Below are 24,144 nucleotides of genomic sequence, written 5' to 3'. Positions count from 1 at the left end.
CGAGTCGCGCGGCCAAAAAAAAAAAAAAAGATAAAAAATACAACAAAGTAGTGAATATAACAAAAACGAAATAGATTCACAGATACAGAGAACAAACTAGGGGTTACCAGTGGGGAGAGGGAAGGGGGGAGGGGCAATATAGGGGTAGGGGACTAAGGTACAAACTATTATGTATAAAATGAGCTACAAGGATATATTGTACAACACGGGGAATATAGCCAATATTTTATAATAATTATAAATGGAGTGTAAACTTTAAAAATTGTCAATCACTATGTTGTACACCTGTAACTGATATAATATTGTACATCGAATATACTGCAATTGAAAAAGGCAGGAAAAAAAAGAACAGCAATGAGATGATACACTACTTTAAAGAGAGAGAGTGAGAGACAGAGACAAGAAAAAATCCTAGTCTCAGCTCTGTTACACAGTAGCCATATAATATAGGGCAAGCAAACTTCCACTCTTTGAAAATCAGCTTCCTCATCCACAAAATGGAGACAATAATAATCCCTAACTCATAGGAGTTTTTTGCGGATTAGAGGAGACAATGTCTGAAAAGCATCTGACACTCAGTAGGTGCCTCTTTCGATACAGCAAGGGTTCTTAACCTGGAGTTCATGGACCTTTAGGAGATATGTGAGTGAACTTCAAGAGGGGGTCTAAGAATCTCCCGGCAAAGTATCTAACATTTTGTATATCTTTACGTGCAGTTTTCTGGGAAGAAGGGCCATAGCTTCCATCAGCATTTTAAAGGGACTGTGAAGCAGAAGAGGTTAAGAACCTCAGTGCTAGACCATAAAGACCTTGAGCCGACCTTTCAGGGTTTAATTGGTGCTTTCTTATGCATACATAGTTTCTAATAAAGATTAGAGCCGACCTTTCAGGGTTTAATAGGTGCTTTCTTATGCATACGTAGTTTCTAATCTTCGCAACAGTCCCTTGAAGGTGTTAGTACACCCATTTTTCAGATTCAGGAACTAAGAAACAAAGAAGCGGTTTGCAAAAGGCAGAGTTTCTAAGCAACGCACAGACGATAGAGCACTTATTCTAGGCCGAGAACTGAGCGAGGCGCTGGGAATCCAGTTCCAGTCGGAGCTCAGCGCCGCGTCCGCCTTCCGCCTCACAGGTTCGTATCCCCAGCGCCTGGCTGGCGGACGTTGCAGGGATCTTGACTGAGTGAAATCGATTCTCCGGCGGCCGGGGTGGAAAAGCTCCCCGAGCGCGGAGCTCCGCCCCACGCCGGGCTGGGCCCCGCCCCCACCCCCGCTGCTGTCGGTATTGTCCGATGGTTCCCGGCGTCCCTCGGTTTCCCTCGGTAGTTTCCGGCAATGATCGAGAGTTTCTAATGTGCCCCCTTGTCTCTCGGCTGCCGTCCTCGCCACCGCCGCCCCCCTTTTCGGCTCCCTCTCCCCCTCCCCCGCGGCCGGGCCCGGCTGGCGCCTCTGGCGCTACGGGCTGGGCAAGATGGCGGCCTTCGGGATCTTGAGCTACGAACACCGGCCCCTGAAGCGGCCGCGGCTGGGGCCTCCCGATGTATACCCTCAAGATCCCAAACAGAAGGAGGTGCGTTCAGAAATCCGGGCTCCCACGGGGCCAGGGGCCAGCGATCGCCATAGGAGGAAGAACTGATGGCTCGGGGAAGGGGGGGGCGGGGCGGTTCGGTGGGAGCGCAAGTCCCGAAAGGGGGAAGAGTAAAGTGGGCTGGTGTAGGAGAGTAGGACCTAGTGGGGGTGGGGGTTGGTTCCTGGGCGCGAACCGGGAGTGATGTCGGGGCCACGCTGGAGGCGCCCCCCTCTCCACACACACACACCTCAGAAAGTTGTCTGAGGCGGCTGGGTGAGCTACGGCTGCTTGCAAGCTCGCAGGGGCACAGTGCTGTTGAGCGAGCTCTGGGGAATTGGGAATCTTAGTGAGGGTGGGGTCCAAATGAATATAAGGGCCTAGCTTTAAATCACAATCTGTTCTCCGAATCCTCCTCCTACCTTTTCCCCCGCTTGTTCCCCTCTCTTCTACCCTCCTCTCCCATCACCCCCACCCCCAAGGGAAAAAAAAAAGCTAAAATGTTGTTTTCCTGCCTCAGGATGAACTAACGGCCTTGAATGTAAAACAAGGTTTCAATAACCAGCCAGCTGTCTCTGGGGATGAACATGGCAGTGCCAAGAACGTCAACTTCAATCCTGCCAAGGTGAGACAACCCTGCCAGGCTGAAGGAAAAGGCTGGAAGAATCTGAGAAGGAGCAAAGGCCCTGGGTTGGGAAGACTTAAAGGGATGACCTAAATGGCCGAGTTTTCCTTCATAACCTAATGCTACCACATTGGCATTTGCCCATCAAAGCCACGACCACTTCTTTGCCCCTTCTTCCCACCCTGAGGTGTAGTTTTCTTCCCTCAGATCAGTTCCAACTTCAGCAGCATTATTGCAGAGAAGTTACGTTGTAACACCCTCCCTGACACCGGTAGAAGGAAGCCCCAAGTGAACCAGAAGGACAACTTCTGGCTGGTGACTGCACGATCCCAGAGTGCCATTAACACCTGGTTCACCGATCTGGCTGGCACCAAGCCACTCACACAACTAGCCAAAAAGGTGAGGTACTGTTTCCTGTTCTTCAGGCCAAGGAGGGGAGCGCGGGTACCAAGTACCCTCCGATTTCCAGATGAAGCTACACGGGTGCCAGCTCATGGGGGTGAGAGAGGTCTCACTATTTGCGATGTCCATCCAGGTCCCCATTTTCAGTAAGAAGGAAGAAGTGTTTGGGTACTTGGCCAAGTACACAGTGCCTGTGATGCGGGCTGCCTGGCTCATTAAGATGACCTGTGCCTACTATGCAGCGATCACAGAGACCAAGGTTAAGAAGAGACACGTCATTGACCCTTTCATGGGTGAGTAACTCCTAATACCAGAGGTCCCACCACTGATCGCTTCAAGGAGCGGTAGAGAGACCCTTGCAATTATTCTCCTTCCTCATCTGTATTCCTTGCTTCTGCTTGTGTCTTGCATTCACTCAATTAGTAAGCATCAAGTATCTTGAGTATCTGCTGTGTGCATGTACTGGGCTATAAAGATGACCACTACCTAATCCCTGCCCTTAGGATGCTTATAGTCTAGTAGGGATGCTAAGGCATATGTACGAATCCCATAATTGAATATAGAAGCGTAGTGTCAAAAGTGGAGGCAGAAGCTTCTTTGAGAATTCAGTGAACAAAAAGATTACTTTCTTTTGGGGACACCTGGGAAGGCTTTAGGAAGGTGGCATTTGTTTCTTTGTTTTGTTTTAATTAATTTTTTTGAAGTATAGTTGATTTACAATGTCATGTTAGTTTCTGGTGTACAACGAAGTGATTCAGTTTTACATATATATACATATATATATATACACTCTCTTGCATATTCTTTTCCGTTATTGTTTATTATGGGATATTGAATATAGCTCCCTGTGCTCTACAGTAGGACCTTGTTGTTGAAGGTGGCACTTGACTTGAGCCTAAGGGGATGAATAGGATTTAGAAGTATGGTGACTGGGGGTGGGGGACAGAAGGTGTTCTAAGCAAAGGGACAGTATAAAATAGCCCTTTTCCCATCTTTCCCCTAGAATGGACTCAGATCATCACCAAGTACTTATGGGAGCAGCTGCAAAAGATGGCTGAATACTACCGGCCAGGGCCTTCCGGAAGTGGGGGCTGTGGTTCTACTATAGGGCCCTTGCCCCATGATGTAGAGGTGGCAATCCGGCAGTGGGACTACAATGAGAAGCTAGCCATGTTCATGTTTCAGGTAGGAAGAAGGCATGTCGTGTGGGATGTGGGATTGAGCCTGACCTCACACTCTGCCAGCATAGAACAGAATCCGCCTGCCACCTTGCCCCACTCGTGGTTCTCTTTATTATTTCATTTACTTTCTCTGCCTCATCTCTAATAGTCCCTTGGCAAAACTAATCCTCTTCCCATCCCTTGTACCCATAGGACGGAATGCTGGACAGACATGAGTTCCTGACCTGGGTACTTGAGTGTTTTGAGAAAATCCGCCCTGGAGAGGATGAATTGCTTAAACTGCTGCTGCCCCTGCTGCTTCGAGTAAGGCCTAGGATTTGGGGGGGTCTAGGGAGGATGTGAGGAGATATAAGACGTGAAAGCAATGTCCCTTGGAGAGAACTGTTTTTTGTTTGTTTGTTTGTTTTCCTAATATTTATTTATTTATTTGGTCGCGCCGGGTCTTAGTTGCGGCTCCAGGGTTCCTCAGTTGTGGCAGGCGAGCTCCTTAGTTGTGGCATGCAAACTCTTAGTTGCGGCATGCATGTGGGATCTAGTTCCCTGACCAGGGATCAAACTCAGGCCCCCTGCATTGGGAGTGCAGAGTCTTATCCACTGCGCCACCAGGGAAGTCCCCAACTGGGGGGTTTTGATCGTCGTGTCTTCACAGTACTCTGGGGAATTCGTTCAGTCTGCATACCTCTCCCGCCGCCTTGCCTACTTCTGTACGCGGAGACTGGCCCTGCAGCTGGATGGCATGAGCAGTCACTCATCTCATGTGATGTCTGCTCAGTCAACAAGCACACTGCCCACGACCCCTGCTCCTCAGCCCCCAACTAGCAGCACACCCTCTACACCCTTTAGTGACCTGCTTATGTGCCCTCAGCACCGGCCCCTAGTTTTTGGCCTCAGCTGTATCCTTCAGGTAGGTACTAGGTGGGCCCATGGAAGTATTAAAAGGCATCTTGAGAAGACTCAGGTGCCTGTCCTGGAAAATGGGACTGGTTCTAAATTGGAGGCGAGAGTAGGCACTGAGTACTTGCTTGGAAATTGTTGGCTTCTCATTTCTGGGGTGTTAGTTCCTTTTCAGTTAGTTCCCTTCCAGGTCTAAATAGGAGGCCCAAAGCCTTTTAGGAGAGTGGATGAGGGGAGGGGCTCAGAGATGGAGTGATGCCACCTCAGGGGCTCAGAATAACTTTGGATCAGAAACTGAAGGGTTGGGTCTTACAATGGGCTTCTAGACAGGTAGCCGTGATAACTGAGTTTGACTTAGCTGTTCCTGTCTGGCAGACCATCCTCCTGTGTTGTCCTAGTGCCCTGGTTTGGCACTACTCACTGACTGATAGCCGAATCAAGACTGGCTCACCACTTGACCACCTGCCTATTGCCCCCTCCAACCTGCCCATGCCAGAGGGCAACAGTGCCTTCACTCAGCAGGTAAGTCTGACCAATAGCCTGGTACTCCCAGGCAACTGGGATGTGAGAGGCTTAAGTTACTCTTTCAGAAATAGTGACTCGGAGTCTGCTACTATTCTTTTAGCTTGGAGCCCTGGCCTTTTTTGTATGCCTTGCTACATCCTTAAAGCCTTCCTCTTTGCAGGTCCGTGCAAAGTTGCGGGAGATTGAGCAGCAGATCAAGGAGCGAGGACAGGCCGTTGAGGTTCGCTGGTCTTTTGATAAGTGCCAAGAAGCTACTGCAGGTGGGTGCCAGAGGACAGACAGTAAGAAGGATGTTTGAGGAAAGGATGGGGACGGTAAGGACATATAGATCTGAAAGTTGGAGTACATCGGGCCTCTAGTTAAAGTCCCCTTTACCACTTTCCTCCTCAGGCTTCACCATTGGACGGGTGCTCCATACTTTGGAAGTGCTGGACAGCCATAGTTTTGAGCGCTCTGACTTCAGCAACTCTCTTGATTCCCTCTGTAATCGAATCTTTGGATTGGGGCCTAGCAAGGATGGGCACGAGGTAATAAGCAAGAAGGGGAAGAGAAGAAGTGAAAAACAGCAAGAGCAACATTATATATGAGGGGAAGGCTTGGCAAGGCATTGAAACCAGAGGATGTCTGAAGAGACAGCCGGTCTTACTGGGCCTAGGATGTTTTAAGATGGGGCCTAGTCGCTGGGAGACTGGAACTCGGTTCTTTGTCCCCAGCTCTACCTTACTCACCCTTTTGGTCTTCCTTTGGTCTCCAGATCTCCTCAGATGATGATGCTGTGGTATCATTACTGTGTGAATGGGCTGTCAGCTGCAAGCGCTCTGGTCGTCATCGTGCGATGGTGGTAGCCAAGCTGCTGGAGAAGAGACAGGCAGAGATTGAGGCTGAGGTTAGGGGGCCCATGGGGCAGTGGCAGCTGGGGTTGGAGCCACATTGAGCTGGTAGTGGGACCAAAGTTGAAGTTGTGAGAGTGAAGAAGGGGTAGAGAATGTACAGGGAAAATTGAGGACATAAGGCAAAAGTAGAAAGGAGTGGATCGATGTCAGAGTTAGAGAAGTGACCAAGGCTGCAGCTGGGAGACGGTAAAGAAAATGGGAGTCAAGGGGGGGAGGGTAGAAGTGAAAAGCTTGGGATGGATCCAAAATAGGCAGTAGTTCAAGGATTGCACATGGACGAGTGAAGAAACAGGTAAAACCCAATCCTACAGTTTGTTCTCTCATCTTACAGCGTTGTGGAGAATCGGAAGCCGCAGATGAGAAGGGTTCCATAGCCTCTGGCTCCCTTTCTGCTCCTAGTGCTCCCATTTTCCAGGATGTCCTCCTGCAGTTTCTGGATACACAGGCTCCCATGCTGAGTATGGACCCCTGCCACCCTCTGGTTACCTCTGCCTAGACTCACCCATCCCTGTCATCAGAAAGCATATGAAGGGCCTTCTGGATATATTTCTGTCTTGAGCTCTATGCAGAATGACTTTGGGACATAATTCTAGCCTTTGCTCATCTTACAGTTTAACAGAGTAGAGAAGTAAAGAGAAGAATAAAAGGAGCATACGATCGAAGCATTTTCACGTATAAATAGCAGAGATGCTGTATTCCTTTATGAGATGGTGTGTGGGGCAGGAGTTTGGGTAACCAACCACACTTTATCCTTCAACAGTTTTGGTTTTATTGTTGTTGTTTTTGGTTTGGCTTTTGGTTTTTCGGGTTGTTTTGTTTTTTGAGTCATTGCTATTCTTGCCTACTTCAGGAACCCTAGGAGCACCATGCCTTAGGTGTGTCTCTCTCTCTTTCTGCCCATCTCTTTTGTGCTCCCCTAACTCATCTTTTCTCATCCCCTCTCTCCAGCGGACCCCCGAAGTGAGAGTGAGCGAGTGGAGTTCTTTAACTTGGTACTGCTTTTCTGTGAACTGATTCGACATGATGTTTTCTCCCACAACATGTACACTTGCACCCTCATCTCCCGAGGGGACCTTGCCTTCGGAGCCCCTGGTCCCCGGCCTCCCTCTCCCTTTGATGACCCTGCCGATGACCCTGAGCGCAAAGAGGCTGAGGGCAGCAGCAGCAGCAAGCTGGAGGTGAGGGGGCTTTTCCTCGCCCTAGATCATTTCTTCTGACAGTCCCATCTTCCTGGCTCCTGGAATCCTCTGAGAATCCTTTACCTAGTGACAAGGGTAAGATTTGCTTAGTGCTTTGCAGTTTAGCAAGCACTCTCATATCAGTTTTTTTAATTGGATCCTCACAGCAGCCCTGTGAGGTATTCTTTTTTTTTTTTTTTTTGGCTGTGTCGGGCGGCTTGCAGGATCTTAGTTCCCCCACCAGGTATCCAACCAGGGTCCATGGCAGTGAAAGTGCTGAGTCCTAACCACTGGACTGCCGGGAATTCCCCCTTGTGAGGTATTCTTATCCTCACTTTAAAGCTGAAGGAAACCAAGGCCTGTGGTGGTTAATGGACCAGTCAAGGCTTGCATCTGGAACTGGTGCTTTTCCCAATATGGTCTCCTCTCTTCGACTCCCTGGTCAACTTTTCTAGATGGTGGGGAGCAGCTCCTCGGGGCTAAAGCAGCTTCGCTTCTGTTCTCTGCCGTCAGGATCCAGGCCTCTCGGAGTCTATGGACATCGACCCTAGCTCCAGTGTGCTCTTTGAGGACATGGAGAAGCCTGATTTCTCAGTAAGTTAGATCCTGGTGTGGGAGAATCCAGCTCCTGAGGTCCTCCCGTTATGCCACTTTGGGGAGTTTCTTTGTGCCCCCTCATCCCTTTGTCTTCCTCTAAATGTTCTGCCCTTTCGCCTTTCTCTTAGTTGTTCTCCCCCACTATGCCCTGTGAGGGGAAGGGCAGTCCATCCCCTGAGAAACCAGATGTTGAGAAGGAGGTGAAGCCCCCACCCAAGGAGAAGCTAGAAGGGACCCTTGGGGTTCTTTATGACCAGCCGCGGCATGTGCAGTATGCCACGCACTTTCCCATCCCCCAGGTACCGTTCCCCAACACCTTGCGACCATCTGTTCTGAGCCCAGGTTTCTGTCCAAGGACTGTGCTGAGGGGTTGGAGCTGTTCTTAAGGGTGTGGTATGCTGGGAAGGGCTTGAGCACTGGGATGCTGAGGGGCATGGAGCATGCTTTTAAGAGGAGGGAGAACGATCCGTGCTGGAGTCTGATGGTGCCGCTGGGATGCAGGAGGAGTCATGCAGCCATGAGTGCAACCAGCGGTTGGTCGTACTGTTTGGGGTGGGAAAGCAGCGAGATGATGCCCGCCATGCCATCAAGAAAATTACCAAGGATATCCTGAAGGTTCTGAACCGCAAAGGGACAGCGGAAACTGGTGGGTTTGAGGCACCTTAAATGGATCTCCCCCAAAAAGCGCCCTAGTCAGTCTTCCCTTCCCCAGTGTAGGGAACTCCCAGTCATGTCCCGATGTCCTGTCTCTTGGAGTCTCCTGAGAGCTCTAGTCCTTTTGAAACTTCCCCCCTCATTCCCCCCCTCTGCAGACCAGCTTGCTCCTATTGTGCCTCTGAATCCTGGAGACCTGACATTCTTAGGTACCTCACAGTAAGCCCCATACTGCCCGCCCTCCCTCTCCCTTCCCTCCCTCAACCTAGCACCTCCCTGTACGTATTCCTCTAAGGTCCACATAGTCTGTGGTCCTCCAAACCTTTGCTTCACTGTCCCCTTCCCTTCATCCCTCCCCGCCCCTTCCTTGACCCTCCCTTCCCATCTTCCCTCTTCCTTCCTTCCCTCTCTCCCTCCCTCCCTTCCTTCCCCTTGCCCCCCCAATAGCCTTCTCTCCATACCCCCCCTCCCCACCCCCAGTCACCTAGTTATCTTCCCTGTCCTGACTGGTCCCTTTCAACTGTCCCCTCAGGTGGGGAGGATGGGCAGAAGCGGCGGCGCAACCGGCCTGAAGCCTTCCCCACTGCCGAGGATATCTTTGCTAAGTTCCAGCACCTTTCACATTATGACCAACACCAGGTCACAGCTCAGGTGAGGGCCTAAGTCCAGCCCCCTTCCCACATTCTGGCCTCCTTGTCCCGTTTTCCTTTCCTCCTTGTCTTTTTTCCCCCCTCAGGCAGGCTAAGCCTCCTGGTCTCATCCCCTTCCACCATCCTTTCCTGCTTCCTTGGTTTTTCCCACCTCTCTCCATTCCTGTCTCACTCCCACTGCCCTTATTAGGTCTCCCGGAATGTTCTGGAGCAGATCACGAGCTTTGCCCTTGGCATGTCGTACCACTTGCCTCTGGTGCAGCATGTGCAGTTCATCTTCGACCTCATGGAATATTCACTCAGCATCAGTGGCCTCATCGACTTTGCCATTCAGGTGGGGAAGCTGGGGAGATGAGGGTGGAGGAAGGAGTTTGTGCTGTACAGGGTCATAAGGACAGGAGGAGAGGCTCAAGCCAGTGTCCCAGGCTATTTGGAGGGACCGAAAGACTAGTGTGGGGGGAGTGGCCCATGAGCTAAGCCAGCAGGAATAGAGACTCAAGTGCTCCCTGAGGAGACCCGAGAGATGGATTAGAGCACTGGGCACAGACTGTCCTCCCATCGTGAGGTTCATAGGATTGTATCCCGGAGACTGGTTACATCATTGACGTGACTTGTCGTTACTAGAATAAAGGACAGTGGGATATGGCACCAGGGCCCTTCCAGGCTGAGGCAGCTCCAGCAGGAAGGGGCTCCAGTTTTCTCACAGGAAGGCGGGTTATGTGTAATACTCAAGGCCTCTTCTCATTTGTCAACCCCCGCTCACTCTGCTCTAGCTACTGAATGAACTGAGTGTAGTTGAGGCCGAGTTGCTTCTCAAATCCTCGGATCTGGTGGGCAGCTACACCACCAGCCTGTGCCTGTGCATCGTGGCTGTCCTGCGGCACTATCACGCCTGCCTCATCCTCAACCAGGACCAGATGGCACAGGTCTTTGAGGGGTAAGCAGGGCTTCAAAATGCAGGGCCCTGGTGCAGGGCCCTGGTGAATGCTGGTGGAAGTGGCCTGCGAAGAACATGTGGGGCTCTCACTGTGCGGAAGTGCGTGCCATTCAGGTGGGGAGGGGAGAGAGTATTGCCAAGGGATGGGAATCTTTGCGCCCCGGCCTGCCATTGCTTCAGGCACACCTCCCGACCTTGCCCCTTCGTGACAGGCTGTGTGGCGTAGTCAAGCATGGGATGAACCGGTCCGATGGCTCCTCCGCAGAACGCTGTATCCTTGCTTATCTCTATGATCTGTACACCTCCTGTAGCCATTTAAAGAGCAAATTTGGGGAGCTCTTCAGGTAAGAGAGGTGGGAGGTAAGGGGTAGAGACTGGGACCTCGTCCCGTCTCCTTCCCATTACTGCCCCACTCAGGAGCAGAGCACAGCCCAGGACCCTGCTGTCTCTGAAGGGTCATTTGGGGATGGTGTCCTCTGCGTGTTCTTGGTTCCTGAGAGTGGGCCTCCTTCCTCATCAGCCTTGCCTCCAGCCCATGTCTGCGGGGCCCACATTCCTCCTCCCTGCCTCCAGAGGCCCCCGTGCCTTCTTCTCACTGGGTTCCTTTCCTGCCCGGTCGGTCTGCTTTGTCCCATTTCCCCTTTTCTTGCCCTAAGGCCCCTTGTCCCTCACATTCTCCTTTTTTTTCTTTCTTTTCTCGCCTTTCCTGACCATCCCTCTAGTTCACTAGCCCTTCCTCAACGCTGCTCTCTCCTTTCCCCCACCCCTGCAGCGACTTCTGCTCCAAGGTGAAGAACACCATCTACTGCAACGTGGAGCCGTCAGAATCCAACATGCGCTGGGCACCTGAGTTCATGATTGACACTCTGGAGAACCCTGCCGCTCACACCTTCACCTACACAGGGCTAGGCAAGAGTCTTAGTGAGAACCCTGCTAACCGCTACAGCTTTGTCTGCAATGCCCTTATGCACGTCTGTGTGGGGCACCATGATCCCGATAGGTATGGGGCGTACTGAGTGAGGAATGGGCACCACGCTCCCGCCTGATATTGGGAGGGATGAGATGCCTGGGAGGTACTGCAACCTTGGTTATGGCCGGGGTGGAGATGAAAAGTTAATGAGTCTGAGGTTTTGCCAGGAACAAGGTTTTTCCTGAGGGCATTTGTACTTTTCCCCAGGGTGAATGACATCGCAATCCTGTGTGCAGAGCTGACCGGCTATTGCAAGTCACTGAGTGCAGAGTGGCTGGGAGTGCTTAAGGCCTTGTGCTGCTCCTCTAACAATGGCACTTGTGGTTTCAACGACCTCCTCTGCAATGTAGATGTGAGACTGGGGGTGGGGGAGTGCCGGACACCGGGCATGTCCCGGGGCAGGGGTCTGCTCCCAGTAATCACAGGAGTGGAGGGACAGAGTTTTGCAGAGTGGAGGCCAAGCGCTCTGAGTAGCCGCCCTCTCTCCACGCTGAGTCCTGGTGTCTGTCTGCTTTTTTCCTCCAGGTCAGTGACCTGTCTTTTCACGACTCCCTGGCCACTTTTGTTGCCATCCTCATCGCTCGGCAGTGTTTGCTCCTGGAGGATCTGATTCGCTGTGCAGCCATCCCTTCGCTTCTTAATGCTGGTGAACTACCAATCCATAACCCCTAGAATGTCTAGACCCCCCCAGTCTCAATACACACTGGATGGTCGCACTCTGGTTGTTCAGTGTGGGGCTCCTGGTGGCACCAGAGGCCAGTCCTGTGGTGTGCCTCAGGCTGGGAGGGGCGTCTTTCTAACCCTGCATTTGCAGCCCCGATCTTTCCGGTTCCTGACCCTTCCAGGTACTCCCCTTATACTGCAGAACAGTTTGCTACCCCACCCCTCCTCCAATGTTTTATCTCTTTTCGCCTGGCCTCAGCTTCCCTTTTAGCCCCTCACCACCTACAGATCCACATACAGTCCACCTTCATCCTTTCCCCTCTGCTTTGTCTTCCTCTCTGTAGCTTGCAGTGAACAGGACTCTGAGCCGGGGGCCCGGCTTACCTGCCGCATCCTCCTCCACCTTTTCAAGACACCTCAACTCAATCCTTGCCAGTCGGACGGAAGTAAGTGACCTTGATCTGAGCCGGCCAGCCGTGGAAAGTGTGGCCACCCCACCCACACCGTTTCTACTTTTGCTTCCCCTGACTTCAGCTGTCTCCCCAGACAAGCCTACGGTAGGAATCCGCTCCTCCTGTGACCGCCACCTGCTGGCTGCCTCCCAGAACCGCATTGTGGATGGAGCTGTGTTTGCTGTTCTCAAGGCTGTGTTTGTACTTGGTATGGGGGTAGGAAGGGAGTGGTGCCAGAAGTGTGTATAGGGTGGAGCGCCAGCTAAACTACAAAGGACAGTCTTTCTCTCTCCTGAAGGTGGTCTCTCTGACCTTTGGGGAGGAGACGAGGGAGGGAAGTATATTTCTGTCCCATAGGGCAGGATCTGGGGAGTTGCTGCTTCTGTGGGTCCGGGGTGGGTCTCCACACAGCATTCGGATCTCACTCTGCCCTCCCTATCTCCTGCCTGTGAACCACAGGGGATGCGGAACTGAAGGGTTCAGGCTTCACTGTGACAGGAGGAACAGAAGAACTTCCAGAGGAGGAGGGAGGAGGTGGCAGTGGCGGTCGGAGGCAGGGTGGCCGCAACATCTCTGTGGAGACAGCCAGTCTGGATGTCTATGCCAAGTACGTGCTACGCAGCATCTGCCAGCAGGTCAGTCTCACCTTCCCCCCCCACCTCCTAAACGCCGCTATATAATATAGTCCTGTTTCCTACCGTGATCGCACCACCTCCCTGCCATACATCATGTCCCTCACCAACCCCCCAGTCCATCCCCCTTATTCCTAACCTGCTTACTGGTTGCCCCAGTCCCCCGATTCTCGGCTTCCTCAGGAATGGGTAGGAGAACGTTGCCTTAAATCGCTGTGTGAGGACAGCAATGACTTGCAAGACCCAGTGTTGAGTAGCGCCCAGGCCCAGCGCCTCATGCAGCTCATCTGCTACCCACATCGGCTGCTGGACAATGAGGATGGGGAAAACCCCCAGCGGCAACGCATTAAGCGTATTCTCCAGGTAGGCCAAAGCGATGGGGGTCTTGGAGGAAGCAGTGGGGCCTGAGCCTGGGGTGAGACGATGGGGACCTTGAGAGGAAAAGAGAGAGGGAGTGAAGTAGGAAGGCTTCACTCGAGGATGTGGGTGAAAGGTGGTGAGAGAAACAGCTCCAGCATGGGTTTCGAAGTTAAGCCAATATGGTCTAGACTGGAGAGTGAACTGTTGGGTGAGTGCACAGCTATCTGGAGTAGGACTCCAGCTTATCAGTGGGAGGCATAGCATCTGGGAGGCCTAGTTTTTGGCCTTGTATGTTTGGCATGTTGGTCGTGGCTCTGTCATGAGTAGTAATACTACCGAAGAGCTATTACTTATCAAGCGGCTGCTTCACGTGGGGTACCATGCTCAGCACTCTACGTACATTTTCTCATTTACTCTTTACAGCCCTGTGAAGTAGGTAAGAATATCCCTATTTGACCAGTGAGGAAACTGAGGCTTGAAGAGGTTAAGTAACTTGCCCAAGGTTTAGGAACTCACACAGCTAGGAAGTTTATGAGCCCAGTCAGTATATGAGCCCAGGTCTGCCTGTGCCCTTCCTGCCTCACCACGCTGCTGCAGACATTCATGTGACTGGAGGGTGGAAAAATAAAGCCGTTGAGGAAAAGCTAAAGGAATGAGGCCTCTTCAGCCTGGAGGAGATAATGCCAAAGAGAGATTAGCTGAGACTAGCCTTCGGGTCTGTAAAGGACTTTGAGCAGCTGGTTGGAAACAGGAGCGGCGAGCTTCAACTTCAACATCAAAGATTTAGGTTAAGCATTAAGCAGAACTTCCTGATGCTAAGGAATGTGAGGCTCTGGAACAGGAAACTGGGGAAAGATGTGAAATCTTTCCAGAACCACTTTTAAAATAGGATAGACTTTTCAGTCATTTTGGACTATTTAGGTATGATCTTCCTTAAAGAGGGGACATAGAGGTCCCTTTCAGACCTCCAGGCATATGTGATTCAAGTTTGTGAGAGATCAGGAGCTGGCATCGGGGTGCTGAGTGGCTGGGATGACACAATGATGACTAGCTTGTGGGTGGGGTCTCTGTCACAGAACTTGGACCAGTGGACCATGCGCCAGTCTTCCTTGGAGCTGCAGCTCATGATCAAGCAGACCCCTAACAATGTGAGTGGTGCCCGGGCCCTCTCTTTCCCATGCTTACTTCCAGCGACACATGTCAGGGAGGCGGGCCGCCATAGAAGAACCTAGGTCCTACCTTTGGGTTCTGGAGATCAGAGAGGATGGGAAGATGGCGGACGTTTGGAGCCGATGATAAGGCACATGGATTGGGATTGTTGGGGCTCTGAGCTGTGGGGAAGGTTGGTGGCGGTGGCCATAGAGGCTGTTTCTCTGGCCACAGCTGTAAGGAGGTATGTAAAGGAGAAGACAGTGGGGCATTGGAGAGATACTGCGAGGTGCTGGAGGACACAACACCCAGCAGAGTTGTGTCCGTTACCCTCCTATCAACCTCCATGGATGCCTTCCTATGTCCTCATCTCCCAGCTCTCCTACCATCTCTTTGCCTTTGCCGCCAGCTACCTATTTAGCACCCCTGTGCCCTTCATCTTCCTCAGGAGATGAACTCCCTCTTAGAGAACATCGCCAAGGCCACAATCGAGGTTTTCCAACAGTCTGCAGAGACAGGGTCGTCTTCTGGAAACACTGCAAGCAACATGCCCAGCAGCAGCAAGACCAAGCCCGTGCTCAGGTTGGGTAGAAACATGTTAGGACCCATCCCCTTCTGAGTTTTCTCCTCTGGTAGTGTAAATGATTTCAGCCACCTGGAGATGCCAGGCATGTCCATCAGGAAAGGAGAGGATGGGTTGTTCCAACCTTGCCCGGCTCCTCTGTAACCCTGTGCGCGCCATCTCTCCAGCTCCCTAGAGCGCTCTGGTGTATGGCTGGTGGCTCCTCTCATTGCCAAACTGCCCACCTCAGTCCAGGGGCATGTGTTAAAGGCTGCTGGGGAAGAATTGGAGAAGGGCCAGCACCTGGGTTCCTCTTCGCGCAAAGAACGCGATCGACAAAAGCAAAAGAGGTAAAGCGGCTACGAGGGGGCCGGGATTGAGGGGTAGAAAGGAGAGGAGGCATACCCAGGGAAGAAGAAAAGTTGGGGCAAAGAGGTGAGGATCAAAATCAGAAAAGTGGACAGAGGATAAGAGTGATAGTTGAGCAAGAGGCTAGATCTTTTTTTTTTTTTGAAGAAGGCTAGATCTTAGTAGAGTCTGGGGCTCAGAGGAATGAGGTTGCAAGTCGCCTGACCTACAACCCACAGTCCTGTACTTTTCTTTTTCTTTTCTTCCCATCTCTAGCATGTCCCTGTTGAGCCAGCAGCCCTTCTTATCCCTGGTGCTGACGTGTCTGAAGGGTCAGGACGAGCAGCGCGAGGGACTCCTTACCTCCCTCTACAGCCAGGTCCACCAGGTACAGGTCTCTGGGCCCTGGAGCCGGGCAGGAGGGCAGAGAAGGATGCAGCCAAGAGGCCACTGAATCTTCAGTGTTTTCTGACAAGAACACCCTGGGTGCTTTGGCATGGAAACGAGAAGATCCCTGAGCTGTGTGTTGTACTTGTTTTTATCTTAGATTGTGAATAATTGGAGAGATGACCAGTACTTAGACGATTGCAAGCCAAAGCAGCTAATGCATGAGGCGCTCAAACTGCGGCTCAACCTGGTGAGAGAGGGAGCTGGGGAGACGAAGGAAAGGGGTGGGGCTAGGACTGCAGACAAAGAAGCCCCAGCCCAGGGAGGCGAGGGTGAGGATGGAGGGCCCAGGCTCTTCTGGGTCTTCACGTATTAGCCCAGCTCTCCTAAAGGACGCAGGACCTGAAAGTGGTTAAGGAGACTGGATCCTTGCAGGGAACCTGCCTCAGTATCCTAGATTCTGGCTGGGCCCGAGAAGCCCTAGACGTCTATTGTGGAATGTTGAATGAGATCCTGGACATCCTTTGGTCCAACTCCATCATTTTATAAGTAAGGAAACCAAGGCCGAGAGATGTCAAGAATTAAGTCGTTGGCCTGAGATCATGTAGCAAATCATAGGTACAGCTGGAACATTGACCTCAGGTGTCCCGAGTCACATCCAGCCCAGGTTCTAATCTAAGCTTTCCTTAAATGCTGCACTCCGCCCCTGAGCCATCTGACTGACTTGTTGTGGCCCTGGCAGGTGGGGGGCATGTTTGACACGGTGCAGCGCAGCACCCAGCAGACCACGGAGTGGGCTGTGCTCCTCCTGGAGATCATCATCAGCGGCACTGTCGACATGCAGTCCAACAAGTAAAGCATCCCCATCCCCTCCCTCCAGTTTTGTACCCGAGAGGATCCCCTTCCCTGACACCAGGTGCACGACCCGCCGCAATCGGTGTGGCTCATACTGCGGACTCTGCGGTCTGGGGTTCCCCACACGGTTTTGGTGCCCGCTCCCTGCTCGTGTCCAACCCGGCTGTCTCTGTCTGTCTGAACTCTTTCTCCTCTGGTTTCCCCCCCGCCCCCGGCTTCCTGCCACAGTGAGCTCTTCACCACCGTCTTGGACATGCTGAGCGTGCTCATCAATGGGACCCTAGCTGCGGACATGTCCAGCATCTCCCAGGGCAGCATGGAGGAAAACAAACGTGCCTACATGAACCTGGTGAAGAAGCTGCGGGTGAGAGGAGGGGACGAGGGCGAGGCCTAGAGGCCTGGGGTCTCAGCCCCCTATTCCCTGACCTTGTGTTTGCTGTCCAGCCTCAGTGGCATCGTCCTGCCCAGAGCCCCTTACCCTTCCCTTTCACGTCCGTGTTTTCTTTGTTATTCATATGGTAAGGATTTACCGAGTGTCTTCTTCCTGCTAGCTTCTGTACTGTCCCCTGAGACTTCCCGTCCCTCTTTTCCTGTGTCCTTGAACTCTTGTCCTGTCTTTCTGTGCCTGCAGAAGGAGTTGGGGGAACGCCAGTCAGACAGTCTGGAAAAAGTTCGCCAGCTGCTGCCGCTGCCCAAGCAGACCCGAGATGTCATCACATGTGAGCCGCAGGGCTCCCTTATCGACACCAAAGGCAACAAGATCGCCGGCTTCGACTCCATCTTCAAGAAGGAGGCATGTTCCATTATCTTCCCATCCCCTGCTCCCCGCTCCCCACCTTTGTTCCCCTTTGGGTCAGAGCCTCCCCTGCATTAACCTCTGTAGCTGCAACAGGTTTATCAGGCTCTGTGGGCGAGAGCCATCCCTGGGGTGTTGAGCTAATCACTTAATTTTCCTCACATTTCTTCTTCCCATCTTGGGAGTCTCCCTCTCTTTCCTTGGTCTCTCCCTTCACCCCTCTGCACCTCCCATCACCCCCACCCACCTTTATACGTACCACCCATTTCTCAGCACCCTACCCTCCTCTTTCCTCTGCCCCACCTGCCTCCCATACTGCTCCACCCCGGCCTGCACCCCTTTTATCCCTGCATCTCTCTCCCCCCGACCCTGTCAACCCATCTCTGCACAGTTTTCTCTGTCCCCTCTCTTTGTCAGTTACAGTATTTGTTGAGTAACCATAATCATTGTGTGAGTAGAGGGAGAGGAGAAAGAGAACGCGGAGTTCAAAAGCCAAAGTCCGACCCGTTCATATAGCCATACTCTTCGTTCTTTTCCTGGCTCAGTGTGTCTCTGTCTGTCTTTCTGCCTGTCTTTGTCTCTCTCTCTCTCTCTCTGCCTGTCTCTCTCTTCCTGTTTTTCTCTCTCTCTCCCTGTCTCTGTCTCTCTCTCTGCCTGTTTTCAGTCTCTCACTGCCTTTTCTTTCTCGACCTTCCTGTTTCTGTATCTGTCTTCCTCTGTCAGTGTCTGTCTCTGTCTCTGTCTCCCTCTGCTCCCCGCCATCTCCTCTTAACTCTCTCTCCCCTGTGTGTGTGTGTGTGTGTGTGTGTTTCCGTGTGTCCGTGTGTCTTCCTTTCACCATCTTCCCTGAATCTACCCATGACTTTCTTTTTCTTTTATTGCCAACAGATACTTTTCCCTCTCCTCCAAGTCCTCAAGTTTTCCAAGTCTTCTGTCTTCTGTTTTCCAAGTCTCAACAGCTCACTGTTTCTCATTTTCTGGAGCAGGGTCTACAGGTTTCCACCAAACAAAAGATCTCCCCCTGGGATCTTTTTGAAGGCTTGAAGCCATCAGCACCACTGTCTTGGGGCTGGTTTGGAACAGTCCGGGTGGACCGGCGCGTGGCCCGCGGAGAGGAGCAGCAGCGGCTGCTGCTGTACCACACGCACCTGAGGCCCCGGCCCCGCGCCTATTACCTGGAGCCACTGCCGCTGCCGCCGGAAGATGAGGAGCCCCCAGCCCCCGCCCTGCTGGAGCCTGAGAAAAAGGCTCCAGAGCCCCCCAAAACTGACAAACCTGGGGCCGCTCCCCCCAGCACTGAGGAACGCAAGAAGAAGTCCACCAAGGGCAAGAAACGCAGCCAGCCGGCCGCCAAGACAGAGGTGAGCGCCGCTGCCACCTCGCCACAGCCCCGTCATGCCCCTTCCCCAGCCCCTCTCTCTTCCGGATGCTGTCGAGCGACTGGTTTGTGGGAGGGCTGGGGGCATCTGGGGAAGGGGTACCTTTAGAATTAGAACAGGGAACCACGTACATCCAGCTCCTGTTCCCCCCTCCTACCCCACCTGACCCCAGCCCTCTCCCCTTCCTCCTGTGCCGTTCACACAGGACTATGGAATGGGCCCAGGCCGGAGTGGCCCCTATGGAGTGACAGTGCCTCCGGACCTCCTGCACCACACCAACCCTGGCTCCATATCCCACCTTAGCTACAGGCAGGGCTCCATAGGCCTCTACACCCAGAACCAGCCACTGCCGGCAGGTGAGTGCCAGCTACCAGGCACGAGGGACTGACCCGAACATGCCTTCCGCCTGAGGGGCCATGCCACTCCTCCCAGGAGCTGTGGATGCCCGGGGCGCTGAGCAGGGCGCAGAGGGACGAAGAGCCTAAAGAGGTCAGCCTGCTCCCCTTTCCAGGTGGCCCCCGTGTGGACCCGTACCGCCCTGTGCGGTTACCGATGCAGAAGCTGCCGACCCGACCACCTTACCCTGGAGTGCTGCCCACCACCATGACTGGCGTCATGGGACTGGAACCCTCCTCCTACAAGACGTCTGTGTACCGACAGCAGCAGCCTGCGGTGCCCCAGGGACAGCGCCTTCGCCAACAGCTCCAGGCAAAGATAGTGAGAGGGGCCGTAGGGAGGGCCGTCAGGGAGAGGGGCTTTTGGGGTCACAGGGATTGGGATCTTCACAAGGACACACAGAGTAGGAGATACAAGAAACGAGGTGGCAGAAAGCCCTTCCTGAGTTTGAGTTTGTCTCCTTTTTCCCTCTAGCAGAGTCAGGGGATGTTGGGACAGTCATCTGTCCATCAGATGACTCCCAGCTCTTCCTACGGTTTGCAGACCTCCCAGGTAAGGGCACGAGATGGTGAGAATCAGGGAGCTTGAGGCAGGCTGCGCTGCACAGTCTTGGCCCTGACTCCGTCTCTCTTCCTTCCCTCCAGGGCTATACTCCTTACGTTTCTCATGTGGGATTGCAGCAACACACAGGCCCCGCAGGTACCATGGTGCCCCCCAGCTACTCCAGCCAGCCTTATCAGAGCACCCACTCTTCTACCAATCCTACTCTTGTAGATCCTACCCGCCATCTGCAGCAGCGGCCCAGTGGCTATGTGCACCAGCAGGCCCCAACCTACGGACACGGGCTGACCTCTACTCAAAGGTACCCAAGGGAGCCGGGGGTCGTGAAGACACACTGAGGCTTTCAATTAGGGAGAACCTGGGCCTGGAGGTGATGGGACTAGTCAGAACTTTTGGAGGCATCAAGAACACTTATCTGGCCACCTGGCCTGTCGCCACAAAATGCCGGAGCTGGAAGGGACCCTGGCGGCCAGTGTTCTCACACCTGCTTCCCAACATTTCTTCGAGGACCAAAGAGGGGAAATCATTTATATATGACTATGAAAAGGAAAGATCGGGGGTTCATAGATGCAGTGTGTGGTAAGGAGTCATCCAGCCACTATTAGAGCAGTTTAGTGCTGGAATGGACCAGCGAACACATTCTCCCACCATGCCGAACGTCAGTCAGGCCTTAGTTAAGACTTTGGAGTCATGGCTTGAGGCTCTGCAGCTTAGGGTGGAGAACATTGCAGGGTGGACCAGAAGTAAAGTCCCTTACTTAGACGTGTCTTAGGCCCCCTGTGTGGCCAGCACTATGCTAGGACCAGGTGGGGTGAGGAAAGCTATTTGAAAAAAATACAAAGTCCCTCACCACAGAGAATTTCTACTATACCTGGGGAGAGGAGACTTACTCAGAAGAACACTTAGGGAACACAGTGATGAAAGATATAATCAGCTGTGCAGTTGGGTGCCGCGAAGTAAATGGGAATTCAGGAAGAGTGCGGGATGATATCACTGTGGGCCTGAGTCATCAGAGAAAGTTCCGTGAAGGAGGTCAGACTTGAGTTGGCCTTTGAAGCATAGCTGTGATTTGGATTTGCGGGGAGGAGGAGAAGGAGGGGGATCCCAGGTAGAGGACGTAGCATGAACAAAGACATGGGGACCCGAGTGAGTAGGGTGGCTGGGAGGACAGGAAGGAGAAGAGCTTGGCTGAAATGTAAGACTTGTGCCAGGGAAGGAGTAGGGATAAGCTGGGAGTGTGCAGGTTGAGAGAGAGCCTTGAACGTTCGGTGAGGGATTGAGACACAATCCCAGAAAGCATTCTTTTTTTTTAACAAATTTATTTATATTTTATTTATTTTTGGCTGCGTTGGGTCTTTGTTGCTGTGCGCGGGCTTTCTCTAGTTGCGGCGAGCGGGGGCTACTCTTCGTTGCGGTGCGGGGGCTTCTCATTGCAGTGGCTTCTCTTGTTGCAGAGCACGGACTCTAGGCATGCGGGCTTCAGGAGTTGTGGCACATAGGCTCAGCAGTTGTGGCTCGTGGGCTCTAGAGCGCAGGCTCGGTAGTTGTGGCGCACGGGCTTAGTTGCTTCGCGGCATGTGGGATCTTCCCGGACCAGGAATCGAACCCGTGATCCCTGCATTGGCAGGCGGATTCTTAACCACTGCACCACCAGGGAAGTCCCCAGAAAGTACTCTTTTGATCAGGAAAGTGATGTGATGATTTGGGCGTGTTGAGAGATTAATGTGGAATTCATGGAGAGGATGCGTACGGAAGGTGACAGAAGACTTGAGACGGGCCCAGCCAGTAGCCTGTTGCAGTGAAGTACAGATTGGGGTCAGAAAGGTGTAAGGAGCAATAGAACACAACAGTCTTCAAGACCCTGACGGTTACTGGTGACCAACAACAGTGATAAGCAGAACCACCTCAGTGGTGTCTATGGAATGCCTAGCTTGTGCTGAGACTGTGTTTCATTTTCATAAGAGAAAACCAGCTACAACAGAATTGAAAAATTCCTAACCACGAAGGTTAGGAGACACTAAAATGGAGTGTTGTCTTTGCTCCTCATTCCCCAACCTAGAAATCTGTCAGAAGCCAAAAAGTCTCTTCTGGTTGGTGACAGGAGGAGTGAATGAAATGGCCTGTTGATGTTTCTTTGGGGTCAGGGACCTGGGGCTCATCTGCACCCCCATCTCCCACAGCCCGTGCCTTGATCTCTGCGCCTCCTTGTCTTTGTAGGTTTTCCCACCAGACACTGCAGCAGACACCCATGATAGGCACTATGACCCCACTAGGCGCCCAGGGTGTCCAGGCTGGCGTCCGGTCGGCTTCCATCCTGCCTGAGCAGCAGCAGCAGCAGCAGCAGCAACAGCAGCAGCAGCAGCAGCAACAGCAGCAGCAGCAGCAGCAACAGCAACAGTACCACATCCGGCAGCAGCAGCAGCAGCAGATCCTGCGGGTAAGGCCCTAGGATTTTCGCCTGGGACCTGGGAGCCCGAGGAGGAGGGGGAGGAGGAGGAAGGGGACTGGGAGCGGAGAGGAGGAGGGGGAGGAGAGGCACAGGCTCTTCCAGGTGGTTTTCAGCGCTGAATGAGGCAGTGTAAGGGCGTACCCCGGCAGGGCAGCTGGCACGTAGTGGGGGCTTAAGAAGCCAGTTCCTTCCCTCCCCCTTTTTCCGGGGGTCCTGGTGGGAGAGTGTTGGGGGTCATCTGCTTGGTGCTCCACATTTGATTTTCTCTGCAGCTCTCCGAGCAGGGAGGGCAGCGGAGCCGGAGTTCCCACCCTGTGCTTCTTCCCCCATCCCCATCCCTCCACCACTGAGGTTCAGCCCCTCGCTCTCCTTAGACAGATCTCTTCTGTCTTCACAGCAGCAGCAGCAGCAGCAGCAGCAACAGCAGCAGCAGCAGCAGCAGCAGCAGCAGCAGCAACAGCAGCAGCAGCAGCAGCAGCAGCAGCAGCAGGCACACCAGCAGCAGCAGCAGCAGGCAGCTCCTCCCCAGCCCCAGCCCCAGTCCCAGCCCCAGGTAGCTGCTGGACTCCAGCCCCGGGCTCTGGGACAGCGGCCCAGGCTGGGGACAGTGTGCAGCCATGGCGAGGCGGGGGGCAAGGCAGGGCCCTCCTCCGAGAGCTGGGGACATGAGGACGGGGAAGGAAGGGGGAAGGTTCGAGTTCAGTCTTCCCCTTCCCATTTTCACCTCAGTTCCAGCGCCAGGGGCTTCAGCAGACCCAGCAACAACAGCAGACAGCAGCTTTGGTCCGGCAGCTCCAACAACAGCTCTCCAGTAAGCCCGCCTTTCTTCCCAAGGAGAGCCCCACAGAATAACTGGGGGGCCGGCGGGGCGGGGAGGGCCAAAGTAGCTGAGGTGATTGCTTCAGGCCCCGGTTGTGAGGGGAAGCGTTGCCTTCCATCCCTTCCCTCGGTGCCTGAATAGCTCTCCTCAATGCAGACCGCCGCCACCCCTGCTCGGCCTCCCACCCCTGATAATCTCTGGTTTTTCACAGATACCCAGCCACAGCCCAGTACCAACATATTTGGACGCTACTGAGCCACCTGGAGGAACTGCTTGTGCACTGGATGGGGCCCCACCCTTTCCTCTTAATTCCCAGTCCCCTTCCTGGGCTAGCACCAGTAGTGGTTGGGGCTCTTCCCTCAGGCTCCATTTTTAATGAGTTTTTAGTATTTTTGTTAATGTGAGGCATTGAGCTGTTGGGTTTTGTATATTATTTATATAGAGACCCCAGAGCTGTTGCACCCAATACACAGAGCTTCTTTGCAAAGGGAGTGTGTGAGTCTGCATGTCCGGGAAGGGCGGGCTCTCGGAAGGGTGCGGGCCGGACCAGCAAGTCAGCACCTTCATTCTGTTCAGATCATCTCCCCTGTTTACCTTCCACCTCCTAAATTTCTGAATTCTAATTGGCTTACTACCCTCTCTTTTCTCCAACCTGGCAACGTGTTAAGGGTTGGGGCCTTAGTCTCTCAGTAAGGGCGGTTCACCTTCTCAGCTAGATGGTGCGGCTTCTGTATAGTTTGTCTCCATGGGAGGATACACCACTGGGATTGGTGGGGGGCCGCTGGGCCAGAGGAAAAGTCACTGGAACCTGATTCTCCTTCCACCCATCCCACATGCTGGGTCTCGAACAAGCTTCGGGGTGGGGGGTGACAGACACTGCTTACCCATTTTGCCACCTTCTGTGGTCTCCCTAACGTTCCAAGTGATATCCTAGATAGAGAACTTCCCTGAGTCACATTTCTGGGATGAAACATTGCCCTCCATTGGCAAGTGTCGCCACCACATAGGTGGTGGAAGGACAGTATGGTTCTAGGAGGAAGAGAAACCAGCAAAAGGAAGCACCCTTTTCTCTCTCTGCTCTGTTGCCGGAACTGCTTGTTTTCACACGACCCACCTTGGCAGTTACCCAGTGTGACCTGCTCACTCCCATTTTACAGTAGAGAAAACTCAAAACTGTTGCTCCGGGGTCACGTTTGGAACTGCAGCGGGGCCATTCTCAGCCCCCTTGCCTTCAGGTTTGGGGCCCTAGATCTAAGGCTATCC

The 24,144-nt window shown here is 53.2% G+C and overlaps 1 protein-coding gene across 14 annotated transcripts; it reads left to right on the top strand.

Annotated features, from left to right (window-relative positions):
• Positions 1-1,279: 1,279 nt before the first annotated feature.
• Positions 1,280-23,368, top strand: MED12 (mediator complex subunit 12). Of its 14 annotated transcripts, none has more exons than XM_060292176.1 (46): positions 1,280-1,569; positions 2,087-2,191; positions 2,399-2,590; positions 2,727-2,886; positions 3,597-3,778; positions 3,967-4,077; positions 4,424-4,678; positions 5,044-5,190; positions 5,354-5,453; positions 5,584-5,720; positions 5,948-6,079; positions 6,418-6,544; positions 7,035-7,264; positions 7,778-7,858; positions 7,990-8,160; positions 8,363-8,507; positions 8,674-8,724; positions 9,048-9,166; positions 9,356-9,499; positions 9,939-10,102; positions 10,315-10,446; positions 10,875-11,102; positions 11,280-11,424; positions 11,598-11,718; positions 12,080-12,181; positions 12,270-12,395; positions 12,647-12,822; positions 13,003-13,182; positions 14,256-14,327; positions 14,777-14,910; positions 15,079-15,240; positions 15,515-15,626; positions 15,786-15,875; positions 16,368-16,477; positions 16,709-16,844; positions 17,112-17,273; positions 18,263-18,637; positions 18,828-19,011; positions 19,167-19,372; positions 19,526-19,603; positions 19,696-19,750; positions 19,826-19,913; positions 21,830-22,049; positions 22,459-22,614; positions 22,791-22,872; positions 23,093-23,368. In XM_060292176.1, the coding sequence occupies exons 1-46, from the start codon at positions 1,471-1,473 to the stop codon at positions 23,134-23,136; spliced, it is 6,528 nt and encodes a 2,175-aa protein (XP_060148159.1). In that variant the 5' UTR covers positions 1,280-1,470; the 3' UTR covers positions 23,137-23,368. The 14 variants fall into 14 exon arrangements, with proteins under 14 accessions (XP_060148159.1, XP_060148153.1, XP_060148156.1 ...); XM_030850809.2 differs by having other exon boundaries at positions 1,281-1,569; positions 12,282-12,395; positions 18,861-19,011; positions 19,167-19,363; XM_030850808.2 differs by having other exon boundaries at positions 1,281-1,569; positions 12,282-12,395; positions 18,861-19,011.
• Positions 23,369-24,144: the final 776 nt, after the last annotated feature.

The sequence above is a fragment of the Globicephala melas genome, chromosome X, assembly GCF_963455315.2.
Source record: "Globicephala melas chromosome X, mGloMel1.2, whole genome shotgun sequence".
Classification (NCBI taxonomy): domain Eukaryota; kingdom Metazoa; phylum Chordata; class Mammalia; order Artiodactyla; family Delphinidae; genus Globicephala; species Globicephala melas.
This window is presented reverse-complemented; position numbering and strand designations above follow the sequence as displayed.